At 39.3% G+C, this 16,611-nt stretch overlaps 1 protein-coding gene across 1 annotated transcript in view; it reads right to left on the reverse strand.

Moving 5' to 3' along the window:
• The window catches only part of pappa2 (pappalysin 2), a 103,137-nt gene that overhangs the window by 23,817 nt on the left and 62,709 nt on the right, over positions 1-16,611 (reverse strand). The window contains 5 exon segments of the mRNA XM_077231987.1: positions 239-371; positions 455-623; positions 7,079-7,292; positions 15,133-15,310; positions 16,188-16,350. Of these exon segments, the coding sequence (XP_077088102.1) occupies positions 239-371; positions 455-623; positions 7,079-7,292; positions 15,133-15,310; positions 16,188-16,350 (857 nt within the window).

Here is a 16,611-nt window from a genome sequence, read left to right on the forward strand (position 1 = left end):
AAAGGATAAATGCAGTAGCCTAAATATATAACCTAATGAAACCAATACATTTCAAAATACAATGCAGAGGAAGATGCATATTGTAATATATGTATAGACAAATAACTGAGATTATTTAGAAATCTGATTTCTTAGAAAAATATAAATCTGCTGACTATTAATTTCCATAGTTTAAAAAGGTAACTTTGATCTGATAACAAAATTGGCAAGTGGGCAAATTTTCTTGCCAGATCCTTACCCACGTCAAAGCCCTCCTCACAGATGTATTCCACCAGGTTAATGTCAACAGGATCCTGGCATGATCCTTCTATCTTCTTACACATAGTGAAGTCCTCAGTCCACCTGCCATCTTTGATGCATCGAATGCTGGACTACAGGGGCAAAAAATATGAGTGTTTCATGACTGTAGAGTTTAGGAATACATATAGAGTTGGCCTACAAAGTGCTACAATACCCTTTCTGTTGGATCGGGACACTGTAGGGTGCAGATGCTATCAAAGTCCAAATTGTTGGTGCAGGTGTACATGCCCTCAAACATTGGTGGAAGAGAAGGGCATGTGACAGGTGAACAGCTGCCCTCTTGCCACGACCCACCCTCCAAACACTCCAACCTCAGAAACTTCCTGAGAAAAGCAAGTCATTGGCATGAAGGAGGAGTAAAACAGTCTCACACACACAAACACCTATACAGCATAATGGCAGTTCAAAATTATTACGTTGGCTATGTTTCCAAGGCCTACACTACTAGATTTATAAAGGTTTTTTGAAAGAAGTCGCTTTTTATTCCTGTGATGGCAGAGCAGAATTTCCAGCAGGCATTATTCCAGTCTTCAGTGTCACATGGTCTTTCACAAATCATTCTAGTATGCTGATTTGATGCTCAAGAAACATTTCTTTTTGTTATCAATGTTGTAATATGTTGTATTTTTGTGCAATACTTGATACATTTTTTCAAGATTCTTTGATTGAATAGAAAGTTAAAAATAACAGCACTTATTTGATAGTTTTTGTAACAATTGTTTGACTGTAATGTCACTTTCGAGCAATTTAATGCATGCCTGACAAAATAAAAGAATAATTGTTGAATAATTAAAAAAAAAAGTACATTGCCACCTGTCTTAAGAAGAGCATCCTATCCTATCTTAATTACATGTGATGCTAGCATGTCGCTAAGCAGGTAACGCACACATATTTGTTTAAAATCATGCCTTTAAAAATAAAAAGAACTATGTCATACTACAGTTTTTCTCAGTCGCTTTGGTACATTTCTTGAATCATCCTTAAGAAACCAGTAAGTGCATTTCTTAAAACAGTGCGTACAAACAGCACCACACAATGGATTATCTGCAAAAGCCTGTAACTTAGTTCATTTTTCAGAAAGTCATGTAGTCAATATAAACAGTTTACTCTTTCAGTATTTTCAGATGTAAACTATAGGTAAGATTTTGATGACAAACGGATAAGACTACACTTTATCTGTATGACATGTATACATTTCAACAGTACAAATTTTATGCATTAATCTATGTGGGATATTAATTGCAAGAGACTGGGCAGGATTCACAGTTACACTTTTATTGTTGGTCTGTCAACAAATTAAAATACAATGTCTATATAAAGAAAGAGACAAGACTATACACACACACACATGTACATATACAGTATGTGTGTGTGTATAGTATTGTCTTTTCCTTTGTGTGTTTGTATTATTATGTCTCTATAAAGTATTTACAAAAAAAAGTCTAATAGAAATGTATAAAAAATAGGCTTGACAGTTTATGACAACTAGTTCAACCATTCTGCATTTAATGAGTTATGCAAGGAACTAATGCCTAGATGTTTTGAGGAGTAGACTATTCAACAGAGAACCAGTATAATATATTTTGATATAGTTCGCAGGATATCAGTACCCCTGTCATAGAGGAGATGAGGGTTTGCACAGTTAGTGATGAACACATTGATACTTGTGAACCCGGTCAGACTAGCCAGCATAAGAGAGAAAAGAACCTCAACGGGCATAGGCCTGGAGTTAGATGGCCAAGAGCTTGTGAAAAAACTGCATGGGACACGGTAAACACAGATCTATGCTTTGCATTGGAAAGATTAACTGGTACAGTTGAAAAGAAGCTGGATAAATTTGGGGACATCATTTACGCACATGGAAGTGAGAGGTTTGGTGGAAAAAAGGAAGGAAAAAGTACAAACTACTCCTGGATTGTCTAGACGGCAGCAGAAAATTGAAGGGTTAGTTAGAGAAAGGAGACAGCTGAGGAAGCAATGGAAAAGAGCGGAACAAAGTCAGAAGGAGGGACTCAATCTCTTACAAAGGGCCATAAAAGATAAGCTTGCAACATCACGCAGAGCTGAGCGCCTACGGAAACGCTACAAAAAGGAGGAGCATGCGAGGGCTAATTTCTATAAAGATCCATTCAAATTCGTAAAGAAGTTATTCACCAGTGAGAAGAACGGCACTTTAAAAGCATCTAGGGTTGAGCTAGAGAGATATTTGGAGGAAACGCATACAGATGCAAAAAGGCATGAGCCTATGTCAATTCCGTCAGACATCCCACCTGTCAATCCACCAGAATACCAAATGGAGGTCTGTGCACCTAAGTGGAAAGAGATAGAGCAGGTTGTGAGAAAGGCAAGGGCTTCATCATCTCCAGGGCCTAATGGAGTTCCGTACAGAGTGTACAAGAGTGCTTCAGGAGTTCTACGGATTCTGTGGAAATTGATAAAAGTGGCTTGGGAAAAGCAGGTTGTGACTAGAGCATGGCGCCGAGCAAGGGGAGTCTTTATACCCAAAGAAAAAGATGCTACAAGCATCAGTCAGTTTCGCCCTATTTCACTATTAAACGTCGAAGGCAAGATTTTCTTCAGCATTATTGCTCAGAGATTGTCAACCTACCTATTAAAGAATGGCTTCATTGACACTTCAGTTCAAAAAGCGGCATTCCAGGATTCTCAGGATGCTTAGAACACATCAGTGTTATCTGGCAAAAAATTCAATCAGCTAAAAAGGAGAGGAAGGAGCTCCACGTGACATTCCTGGATTTGGCTAATGCATATGGTTCAGTGCCACATGAGCTTCTTTGGGCATCATTTGATTTTTTCAGGGTACCGATGTCGATAACAAATTTAGTGAAAGCCCATTTTAGAGATTTGCAATTTACTTTCTCAACTCCCGAATTCAGCACTACATGGCAATGCTTAGAGGTTGGAATAATGGCAGGATGCACCATTTCTCCACTGGCTTTTACCATGGCAATGTAAGTAATCATTAGGGCATCAACATGGGTAGTAGGAGGAGACCGCTTGGCTTCTGGGAAGTGACTACCACCAATCAGAGCATTCTTGGATGACATGACAACCATGACTACAACGGTAGCCTGCACTAATCGGTTATTGGGGAAGTTAACAGATAATATTGAATGGGCATGAATGCAATTTAAGCCCTCTAAATCAAGGAGCATCTCAATAATTAAAGGCAAGGTAGTAGATAAAACATTCTTCATTAATGGTGAGGCAATAGCAACAGTTTCTCAGAAGCCAGTGAAGAGTCTAGGGAGATGGTACGATGGGGATCTAAAGGACACAGTTCGAGTGGGAGAAGTTAGACGACAAGCAGTGGAAGGGTTGAAGAGCATAAACAGCTGTGCTCTACCAGGCAAACTAAAACTCTGGTGCTTTCAGTTTGGTCTACTGCCAAGGTTGCTGTGGCCACTTACTGTGTACGGGGTTTCTTTGACAACAGTGGATAAGCTGGAAGCGTTAATAAGTTCATACATCAGGAAATGGTTGGGAGTTCCACGCTGCCTCAGCAGAGTGGGACTTTATAGTAAAGGAGTATTGCAGCTGCCAGTCTCTGCTTTAACCGTTTAACCGTTTAAGTGTGCCAAGGTCAGACTGGAAATGACTTTAGCAGAGTCACGCGACAAATGTGTAAGGGAGGCAACCCCTGTGGTAAAAACTGGTAGAAAGTGGTCAGCAAAGAAATCTGTAGTAGAGGCAAAGGCTGACCTTCAAATTGGGGATATCGTGGGACAGGTACAGCATGGAAGAGGGGGTTTTGGGCTCAGTTTAGCTCCTCCTAAATGGCACAAGGCAGGCCCAGCTCAAATGAGGAAGCTGGTAGTCAACGAGGTGCGAAAGCAGGAGGAGAGGATGAGATGTATGAAGGCCATTTCCCAGGCCAAGCAGGGAGAGTGGATGAGATGGGAGAGTGTGGAACAACGCAAAATGGGCTGGCAAGACCTTTGGTCAATGGAAGAGAGTAGGATCAGTTTCCTTATTAGGTCAACATATGATGTTCTCCCATCACCGCAGAACCTACACCTCTGGGTAGGAGAGGATCCCTCTTGTCCTTTGTGTTCATTACCTGCCACATTAAGGCACATTTTGACAGGATGTAAGGTGGCTCTTAGCCAGGGTCGGTTTACTTGGCGCCATGACCAAGTATTGCGATGTTTGGCTTTAGCATTGGAAGGCAAGCGTAGTATGACCAATAAGTTGCCGCCTGTTCTAGCAAAACATTACACGCAGAAGACAATATTCCTCCGCCCAGGCGAGCAACCACCAAGAAAAGGTGCTAACACCAATTCTCGCCCAGGACAACTGGAAGCTGCTAGGGACTGGAAGATGCTGGCTGATCTTGATCAACGGCTTATTTTTCCACCTGAGATTGCCACCACTAACCTACGACCAGATATTGTTTTGTGGTCTGGATCAGCACGCATTGTTCAACTGATAGAATTAACAGTGCCATGGGAGGATGCGGTAGATGAGGCATATGAGAGGAAGAAACTGCGGTATGCTCATCTGGCCTCTGAAGCAGAACAGCGAGGATGGAGAGTCCAGGTTTATCCAGTGGAAGTGGGTTGTCGAGGTTTTGTGGCACACTCTACAAGCCGGTTCCTCAGAGACGTCGGATTCAGTGGTCAAGAGTTGCGTCGCACAGTAAAGAACTTATCTGAAGCAGCAGAAAGGAGCAGCAACTGGCTGTGGTTGAGACGGAAAGATTCTAGCTGGCTGTGTACAGGCCGCCATGCTACGGTTTCTTGAAAACTTGAAGAGTCTGTTGGTTTATTTGTATAGGTTGTAAAGTATTTACAGTCATTACGTTCCTGTGTATATTGCATGAATGACGGGTGATTGGGCAGATACTGTGTTTTGCGGTAGGTGGTATGCCATACGGAACCGTTGCCACTGAAACTGCATATTAACGCACCAGTGGGGCTCGACAGCCTTAGTCAAACGGGTTGGCGCGTATGGTTGGGTTGCGGAGAGATTGCGAGATTGTGGTTAGGTCTCAGCAGCAACTGTTGGTTTATTTGTATAGGTTGTATAGTATTTACAGTCATTACGTTCCTGTGTATATTGCGTGAATGACGGGTGGTTGGGCAGATATTGTGTTTTGTGGTAGGTGGTATGCCATACAGAACCGTTGCCACTGAAACTGCATATTAACACACCAGTGGGGCTCAACAGCCTTAGTCAAACGGGTTGACGCGTATGGTTGGGTTGCGTAGAGATTGTGAGATTGTGGTTAGGTCTCAGCAGCAAGAGGTAAGTAGAGGTCAGGAAGCTGGGCTGAGTTGAGTGGGGGACAGAGGGGGGTGACTCTGGGACGCCAGAGTCACTGTCGAGCCCTCTTGAGGTGCCGTGGGCTAGTCGACGAAACACTGAGGACGGAAGGTGCCCACTTGAAGACCCTAGAGATGTCCCCTACTCAGCTCAATCCAGACGGTTGTCATGGGGGGACCGCACTGTGGTTGCAGCCACTGTGTGTGCTGACGTGTGTTAACACTAGACAGAAGGAGATTTACATCACCATATGGAAAGAAGCGTAAATGGATGTAGAAGCATAGGTTACTGTAAAGCTATGTCTTAGTTGGTGCTTATCTTGGCGAAAGCCGAGTACAAATCAGCATGAAGTTTTAACATCTACTCTCGTGTAATGGAAATCATGATCAACATGACATAAGCGATTAATAATGTAGGAAACAGCAAACAATTGTACATATTCAATTGCATGAATGTACCAAAGCATTTGCAATTTGTGCCAAAGAATGAGAAATTGATCTGCACACGTGATTAGATGATGTGGGGATTGAATAAGTAGTTTTGAGAATTTCGGTTGTGATCCGAGAAATGACCAAAGCGAATGAGAAAAACTGTAATCGTTTTCAGTACTTAATACTGAATCATATTTTTGTTGTTTACAAAAAGCTTTAATTTTGTGGATACACCTTTGATGCCTCAAAAACCTAGATAGGTAGATAGATAGGTTACTCACTAGTGTTTTGAGACAGCCAATAAAACCGTTACAGTAAGCACACTGTGGAATTTAAATTGTAGGATCTCGATCTGCTTCTGGTGTGAATTTTCGCACAACACAAATTCAGCAATTACTATGTTTCTTGAATGACATTTCCCTCCAGCCACAGGGGATTTATTCAGATCTAACCCATGTGACAAACCATCTGGTACAACTAAATAGCCAATAAATCCTGAAGAAATGAATTGGGGTGTAGTGTTCATTGAGAAAGATCATACGGAAGCACAGGCTAAAACTACCTTGATAATAGCATAACACCTTTCTTTAGACGGTCATAAACCATTTTCTGAACTTTCATAATGAAACGCCTTTTAGAGCAAACATGCCAATGTCTTAATAAACAGGATAATTTAAATGGCTTTATGAGACACGTTGGCTATCGCTTCTGGTATTAATGTCCAATTAAAAGCAGTTAAAAGACACAGAGGTATTTTACCAGCCATTTTAATAACTCATAAAGTCGAGGCAGGTGCAAACGCTAGTCCCCTCAGATGTGCTAAAATATGCTACATGCTATAGCTTGATTGGATGGAATACCAAAACAACACGCCATCAGACCATTCATCAAAGTACAATGCTGACTCCATTGCTGAAAGATATTTGGAAACACATGGAGTGAGATTTTGATCTTATTAGAACCATGTGAGCAACATAGATACTGGAACTATTTTCCCTTCAAAATTTGTCAACACAGTAACCTATGCCTAAAAAGCAGATCAAAATGTAAAGGTTGCAACTCACTTTCTTGGCTTTTTGTTGAGAGTGCCAGTGATGTAATAGCCCGGGTTGCATTTGTAGCGACACACAGTGCCCACATCATGCCTGCCTCCACGACACCGAGGAACTAGTAGCGTGGCATTGGGTATAGAAGGTGGATCCGGGCACTCAATCTTGCAGTAAGCCTCTGGGTATGACCATAGTCCATCCTCAAGACAAACCAATGTGTCACTTTCTCCTGAAAAACAGATTCTGATAAGAAAACTGCATTAAAATGAAACAATCACTGTCTTATCTAAGACCATCAGTAGCTAATTGGCCGAGCTCTCTTCAAAAGTAGAGAGAGTCAGTTCTATTATTTCTGGGAGTACAGCTTAATCATACTTTTTTTTTCAAATTAAAATTATGTATTTATTTGTTTGTTTTTTAGTATGTTTTTGCATTATGTAGCATCACATACAGTATATTTTGTGGGTAAAACCTATGACTTTCATTTAGTGGACAAACAATGATAAGCAGTGAATTAGTTTTGTTAAAATATTTTGCTAAATAAAAATCTTTCTTTTTAAAAAAATTTTTATTAATACTTTATTCTTTATATCAGGACAGTTGTACCAACCTGAAATTTTTTTTACTTTATGCACACACAAAAAAATATTTTTAACACATATATTAAAGCATGTTTATCATAGAGGTGTATTGAAATTATTTTATGAATAAAAGCATTATAATGCATATAATACATTCATAAATAGGACAAAAAAATTAGCTTCACAATGACTTTCATTGAGCTTGGAATTTTACCTTCTTAGGTCTAAATGTTTTCCAGTTATATGAAAAGGATGTCTTCTAATAGCACTTCGTCGAGTTTTCCTTCGGGTGAACAGGTTTGTTATTTCAAACAAACTGCAACTTGACACAACGAAAAATTGAATGTGTCTGTCTACTTTGTAGCCATGATTAAATTTAGCAATACACCAAAAATGGCTGCAAACTGCGTTTTTCCAACATACATGAAAAGTTCCAGCTTGCTCTGCTCCAAAAAAATGGAGGCTCCCACTAAGTACATAAATCACTGTATTACCTGCCTGTCTGCCTGCTGCTGAGTTGGTTTGCATCTGTAAGCTTCGTATATCTTTCTGTTTTGAATCATTATTTACTATCATTTCCTGTTGTTTATACTGCTAAATATAACTTACTCAACATCTCTTATTAACCTTACATTGTTAGCTTCAATCTAAATCGTTGCTAGCACAACACGCAACAAATTCGCTAGCCTGTTAGCGTGCCATCAGTGTGCTCTTTATTTATTTTTTATGTTGTTCGTGCACTCGCCCTTTTTACAAATCGATCAAACAACTGTGGTGAGTATCAGTCAATCAAACAAACATGGTGAGTCATGTCATCTTCTCCTCTAATTGTCACTTGCACTTTATGTAACATGTATAGCATAGCCTTCTCTGTCAGCACAGGATTTACATGTAAAAAATGCAGGGAGATAGTCATGCTGACGGAGAAGATTTTAGAACTAGAGACACGCATCCAAACTTTAATTGAGGTTAACTGTAAGAGTGCAAGTGCTTTAGATATTACTAAGGATGCGATTAGCTTAGAGAACACTGTACATTGTTCGGTTCCGGCTATAGTAGAGCCCGTGCAGCAGGGCAATTGGGTGATGGTGAGACGCTGTAGTCGCGGGACAAAACACCGCTCTTCCATTCCGATTACAAGATCAAATATATTCTCTCCACTCAGTGAGACACCTTCTGAGAATCCTGTTGAAAGTGCCCTAGTTATTGGCCATTCTATAACACGGAACGTGAAAATAGAGACACCAGCCACCATAGTCACATGTTTGCAGGGAGCCAGAGCGCCTGACATCAAAGCAAATTTAAAAGTGCTGGCTAATGCTAATCGTAAATTCTCTAAGATTATTATTTACGTCGGCACTAATGATAATCGACTTCGCCAGTCGGAGATCACTAAAATTAACGTTAAAGAGGTGTGTGAACTCGCAAGTACAATGTCAGGTACTGTAATTTGCTCTGGCCCCCTTCCTGTTCGAAGGAGTGATGAGATAGTTAGTAGACTGTTCTCAATCAATTGCTGGCTGTCTAAGTGGTGTCCGCAAAATAATATGGAATAATACGGATAATTGGAAAAGTTTTTGGGGTAGACCTGACCTGGTATTCATCCCTCCTGGGATGGTGCTGCCTTGTCTCTCTGGTAATATGGCACATAGTCTTAGAGCTCAAACATGGCAATCTGGGGCTCAGGTCAGGAAGCAGACAAACTGGCCAAACCGGCCGTCTGCCAGCCGTCTGAGGTCAGATAAATCCCATCACATAGAGACTCTTTCACCTAGATATCATCATATAGAGACTGTGTCTGTTCCCCGAATTAGGGGAATTTGTAGGAAATACAAAAAACTTCCGAACCCAAAATGTAATTGATGTTCAACAAATAAAAAATAGATATAATACAAATGAACAAATGATAAAGCTCGGGTTGCTGAATATTCGATCCCTTACTTCAAAAGCACTTATTGTTAATGATATGATTACAGACTATAACCTAGATTTGCGGTGTTTGACAGAAACCTGGCTAAAATCAAATAATTACATTACTTTAAATGAGTCCAACCCCCAACATTACGGTTATAAACATGAACCTCGTATGAAAGGCAAAGGGGGAGGTGTTGCTATAATTTATAGTAATATTTACAGAATTACTAAGAACTCTACTTTCAAATATAATTATTTTGAAGTGTTGGTGCTTAATGGAACAATATCTAGTGTAAATGATAAATCACATTTGAGATTTTTGCTGGCTAATGTATACAGGCCACCAGGGCACCATACAGACTTTCTATCAGAGTTAGTACTGGCTGATGATAAAGTCCTAATTGTTGGTGATTTTAATATACATGTAGATAACGAAAAAGATGCATTGGGATTGGTATTTAAAGACATTCTTAATTCTCTATTGGAGTTAGACAACAAGTGTCAGGACCTACTCATTGTCGGAATCATACTCTAGATCAAATATTATCACATGGAATTAATGTTGATGCCGTTGAATTTCTGCAGCAGAGCGATGACATCTCAGATCATTATCTAGTCTCTTGTAAACTTAATTTAGCCAAGGCTCCAAAGCCGACTCTGTGTTACAAATATGTTAGAACTATCACTTTTGCCACTAAAGATTGCTTTATACATAATCTTCCTGATCAGTTTCATCATCTCAGCATCCCAGATTGCTTAGAAGAACTCGATATTGCGACAGAAACTTTTAACTCTCTCTTTTCCAGTACTTTAGACACAGTTGCTCCTCTGCGCTTAAAGAAGATTAAAGAAAATAGTCCAACGCCATGGTACAGCGAGCAAGAGCACACTCAGGCCCTTAAGAGAGCAGCCAGAAAAATGGAGCGCAACTGGAAGAAAAAAAACTAGAGGTATTTCGCATTTAATGGAAAGAGAGCACGATTGCATACAGAGAGGCCTTAAAAACTGCTAGATCTGATTATGTTTCAACCCTATTAGAAGAAAATAAACAAAACTCTAGGTATTTATTTGAAACAATGGCTAAACTAACGAAAAATAAAGCTTCAAGCCCAGACAATTCCAAGCAGCACAGCAGTAATGACTTTATTAACCTTTTTACTTACAAGATTGATAATATCAGGGAGACAATTATAACTATGCAACCATCTACTACAGTATCGCATCAGACAGTGCATTGTGGTCTCCCTAACGAAAAATTAGATTCATTCATTGCTATAGGAGAGGGTGAATTTTATAAACTCGTTAAATTATCTAAATTGACAACATGTATGTTAGACCCTATACCGACTAAACTACTGAAAGAGATGTTTCCAGAGGTCATAGATCATCTTCTTAATATCATTAATTAATCTTTGTTATTACGATACGTACCAAAAAAAAATTTAAGCTGGCTATGATTAAACCGCTTTTTAAAAAAATGCAAGTTGATCCTACAGAATTAGTCAATTACAGGCCGATCTGAAATCTACCTTTCCTGTCAAAGATACTAGAAAAGGCAGTATCTTCACAACTATGTTCGTTTTTAGAAAGAAATGGTATCTGTGAGGATTTTCAATCAGGATTCAGACCATATCATAGTACTGAGACAGCTCTCGTTAGAGTCACAAATGATTTGCTTTTATCATCCGATCGTGGTTGTATCTCTCTATTAGTGTTACTCGATCTTAGTGCTGCATTTGACACTATCAACCACAACATTCTTTTAAATAGATTTGAAAATTATGTTGGCATTAGTGGAATTGCACTAGCATGGTTTAAATCGTACTTATCTGACCGTTATCAGTTTGTAGCAGTAAAGAGATGTCTTATCAGTCAAAAGTTCAGTATGGTGTACCACAAGGCTCAGTACTAGGACCGTTACTGTTCACTCTGTACATGCTACCCTTAGGAGATATCATTAGGAAGCATGGCATTAGTTTTCACTGTTATGCTGATGATACTCAGCTCTATATTTCTTCACGCCCTGACGAAACTTACCAATCCACAAAATTAACGGAATGCATAACTGATATAAAAAACTGGATGACTAGAAATTTCCTACTATTTAATTCTGAAAAAACAGAGATTCTAATTATTGGACAAAAAACTTCCTCACGTAATAACCTAGAATACTGTCTAACACTTGATGACTGCTCTGTCAAGTCCTCGTCGTCGGTTAGCAACCTGGTTTTGCTCTTTGATATCAATCTTTCATTTGAAAGTCACGTGTCTAGTATCTGTAAAACCGCATTTTTCCATCTTAAAAATATATCTAAATTACGTCATATGCTCTAAATTAAAAATGCAGAACAATTATTTCATGGGTTCATGACATCAAGGCTAGATTATTGTAATGGTCTACTGGGTGGTTGCCCTGCACGTTTAATAATTACAGCTGGTCCAAAATGCAGCCGCTAGAGTTCTTACCAGAACCAGGAAGTATGACCATATAAGCCCAGTTCTGTCAACACTGCATTGGCTTCCTATTAAACATCGTATAAATTTTAAAATATTGCTGATTACTTACAAAGCACTAAATGGTTTTGCTCCCCAGTACTTGAGCGAGCTCTTAACGCATTATAGTCCTTCACTTCTATTGCGATCTCGAAATCCTGACCAGTTGATAATTCCTAGAATATCAAAATCGACTGCTGGCGGTAGATCCTTTTCCTATTTAGCACCAAAACTTTGGAACAATCTTCCTAACATTGTCCGGGAAGCAGACACAATCTGTCAGTTCAAATCTAGACTATAAACACATCTCTTTGACTTAGCATACACATAACACATTATAGACTTCTATAATTCAATGTTAGGCTGCATAGTATAGATCAGCCGGAATCGGGAACACTTCCCATAAATCCTGATGTACTTGGTACATCATAAGAAGGATGGCGTCTACGTTAATATTAGTCTCTCTTTTTATCCCGAGGTTTACCGCAGTCCGCCGGATCCAGGCCATTTCCAGATCTGAAGAAGGACCATCGCATGGACACAACAACAATGCAGCCCAGTGAAGGCCTCATGGACACCTCAACAAACTCGTCTCCATACCGGCGTGATGACTCCGACCCCCAACCAGATGGAACTGGATAAATATTGTGAAGGTTCTGATCCAATCTGACTTCTGACCTATAATGCTGCCTGAATCATGCTGCCCATCTGCCCATCTGCCTTTCTGCTGTTATCTCGGGACGCTAGTCCCGAGGTAAATAGCGTTCGTCAGCTCCAGTTTGTATCCAGCCTCTCACGGAGACTTCAGATGCCCCAACGCCTGTGAAGAGTCGACTCGCGCCTGTGAAGAGACGACTCAAAGCCGTATTGTATTGTGAAAAGCGCTATACAAATAAATTTAAATAAAAAAAAATAAATAAAAAAAAATCATAATCATACAGTCTTCGTTCGTTGGCCAGAGGAGAACTGACCCCCGACTGAGCCTGGGTTCTCCCAAGTTTTTTTCTCAGTTTGTCACCTGATGGAGTTTTGGTTCTTTGCCACTGTCGCCTTTTTCGCCTTTCTTCACCTTTGACGCCATTGGCTTTTGGCTTGCTTAGTTGGCGACATTTAATTTTATATTTAACAATATTATTACAACATTATTTTCCTGTTATCTCTGTAAAGCTGCTTTGAAACAATCTGTATTGTAAAAAGCGCTATATAAATAAAGGTGACTTGACTTGACTTGATTATTACTCTTATGTGTTCCAACTAATGTCAAGTCATGAATAGATTTTAAACGACTCCCAAAGGAGCAATACAGCCCATCACTGTAACACACTACAGTACAAGAACCTTGCCATCAAGACCAAATAAGCATAGCTACTCAGTGATGCAATGTTCTGGACCTTCCAGTGAAGCCACTGTCCACAGACTGCACCACTCCCAGCCAAATAAATAATTTGGACCGATTCATCAAAGGCCTGCATTTAAAACAAATAGAAAGTGTGAGGACCTCGACCCCTGAGCCACCTTGCCCTAGCAGGGCTCCTGCTACCCATGAAGGGGCAAGAAGGCCAGGTGCCACCCTGCTCTACGCTGCCTGAAATGAGCTCTCTGGGGGCTTCAGTATTATGGGATGAAATGCACTCTTGTTCTCGCCTACTTGCATGTTTCCTATCTCCACCTGTGTGCTGTTCTCCTGCAGCTCAGGATTACTTTCCTATTTACAAAGCCAGGAAAGAGGGCTGGAACCACAGCCAAACGATCCAAAGTTCCTGAATGAGTGCAAGAGCAACACTGACACACAAATGAATACTGTATGCATATATAAGCACACACACACAAACAACAACAAAAAATCTAAATATTTAGCTTTTCAGTGTTTAAAAAAAAAGAAGTAGAAAAAATTAGGAAACAGGACTGATTGGTGTTTTATTAACACATGCACTTCTTTGACTATCATTGTGGCTTCTCATGATCTGTATCATGCACAGCTTTAAATCACTATTTGCCTCTAAATGAGAAAATCATGCAGCATAAAGATGTTTAATTTTTGTTGACTATTTACATCAATACCATTTTACACATTAACCATAATAGCTGTGACAATCAACAAACACATCAATAATGTAAAAGAGTTCTGAATACCACATCATGCCAAAAAAGAGATGCAATCAACGATAGTATAAAATGAAAAGAGCAAACATTAAAAAATGATCTTAAAGAATAATAAAAAAATTTATCATATCATTTTATATATTATGTAACACTTTACAATAAAGTTTTGTTTGTTAACATTAGTCAATGTAATAACTAACATGAACTAACAATGAGCAATACATTTGTTATATTTATTAATCTTTGTTAACGTTAGTTAAAAAATACAGCTGTGCATTGTTTGTTTGTTAGTTCACAGTTCATTAACTAATGTTAACAAATACTTTTTTAACTTTTGATTTTAATATTGTTGAAATTAACATTAAAAATATTAATACATGCTGTAGAAGTACAGTTCATTATTAGTTCATGTTAATTAATGTAGTTAACTAATGTTAACTAATATCATATAATATCTCATATCATGCCCAACTAGCTTAACAGAGTTGCCTGGAAAACACTTTCATATTGAGTCATGTAACCATGTAATTTATACATGCAGCAATGCCAATGCATGCTGGGCATATGAAAATATCACTGTAAGAAGCAACAATGCTTAATATGAGTTTTCCAGGCAACTCTGTTTGGTTAGCTGGGTTGGATAGGATAGGACAGGACAGGACAGGATAGGACAGGATAGGATAGGATAGGATAGGATAGGATGAAATATTATGACTTGCCGGCCTAATTACCAGTTGTGAGTTAAAGGACCTTGGGAATGCTCATAAGCACAATTAATAGTTGGATTTCCAGTGTAGTTAATAGTCCAGTGTACAAGAAAAGTTCATGTCATCCGCAAATCTACTGTTATTGACTTACAGTCTTATTAGTTTAGAAAGAAAGGATGCCCAAGGTCTCTCAGAAACAGACACATGCACTGAATGTAAGTGGGTCCAAAAACCCTCAGGTCTCACACTGTAGCCTAATTCCCATCCTCACCTTGCAGGATCGCCGGGGCGTTACAGGAAAAGCTGCACTGCTTGCCGAATGTGGTACCCCAGAGACATGAAAAGGAGGCAAAGTAGACATGTGACTGAGGGGGTGGGCCGCAGTCCACTGGCTGACAGCCCACTACACGGTCCCAAACTCCATCCACACAAATCAGCTCCGCTTCCGTCTGATGACAGGACGAAACAGACAGAAACACAACCACTTGTAAAGTCGTAGTTTATGACAGGATCATTAGACAACATGACACAGCATCTTAGATAATTTGATGAGAAATGTTGAGTTCACAGACTTTGGAATCTCTGCAATGTGAGCACAATTCGAGACAATGACAATGTGAACATGATTTTAAGATGTTTATGGTCTCCACAGCTGTGGGAATATTATTGAAATCTATATGATCTGAATAAACTGAAAGCTGTGCATTCCTGCTCTCCACAATAATTTAATCACCTTAAAAGGAGTATGATGATATGGAAAATGTAGGTCACAAGACTTACAAAAGTAGACCACGACCTTCCTTTTAATATTTGCAAACCTATTGAATAAACACTGTCTATATCTTATATCACCCCGAATTATCTTTGGACATGCACAGATATAAATGAGCCTCCAGTTACGGTGGACTTTCTGAATAAGGTGTTTACATCACCCGATTAAGCCAATATTCCTAGAAATCTGAATAAGACAGGTGGCATTTGGGTGCATTAATAAAAATTTTGGGTCATGTAAACATGTTTACCTGAAGCTTACCTAACTGGAAAATTACTAATCCAATTAATATCAGAATATTCTTGTGCATGTCAACAGTCATTGTTGAGATCTCTTCTCTGCAGAAAATGTCTCAATTTGTTCTCATTTAATCTTACTGCTGTTTAGCAGAAACTAGACATCAAAGAGACCTCATTTGTTGAGAGAGAGAGAGAGAGAGAGAGAGAGAGAGAGAGAGAGAGAGAGAGAGAGAGAGAGAGAGAGAGAGAGAGAGAGAGAGAGAGAGAGAGAGAGAGAGAGAGAAATAGGCAGTTAACAATTCTTATTCAACACACTTGATGAGAAGGAAAGCCCTGGCCATGGAGAACAGTGAGCGTATAGCCACGATGACAAGAAACAGAGCAGTGTTTAGAGTCTAACACTGGAGTACAGTGGATTGAAGCGTGGTCGATGCTCAGAGGGCTGCATGACTCGGTACTGCACAGCCTACGCACACATCTGAGTGAGAAAAACACATATTAAGCTTGATTATTATTGGCAGACATAGACAGAAATAATTTCCATTGTCAAACATGAAGGAATTTTTCTATTTGTACTTGTGTATGATGTCTATATGTCTCTGTGATGTATTATATCTTCTACTTTGTAACCTACCATTCAAACGTTTGGGACAAGTAAGAATTTTTTTCTTTCCAAATAAAGTAATACTTTTATTAAGCAACGATGCATTACACTGATCAAAACTGACAGTAAAAACAT

This window comes from Siphateles boraxobius, unplaced genomic scaffold (genome assembly GCF_051911475.1).
Source record: "Siphateles boraxobius isolate OS27281-9 unplaced genomic scaffold, OSU_SipBor_1 1, whole genome shotgun sequence".
Lineage (NCBI taxonomy): Eukaryota > Metazoa > Chordata > Actinopteri > Cypriniformes > Leuciscidae > Siphateles > Siphateles boraxobius.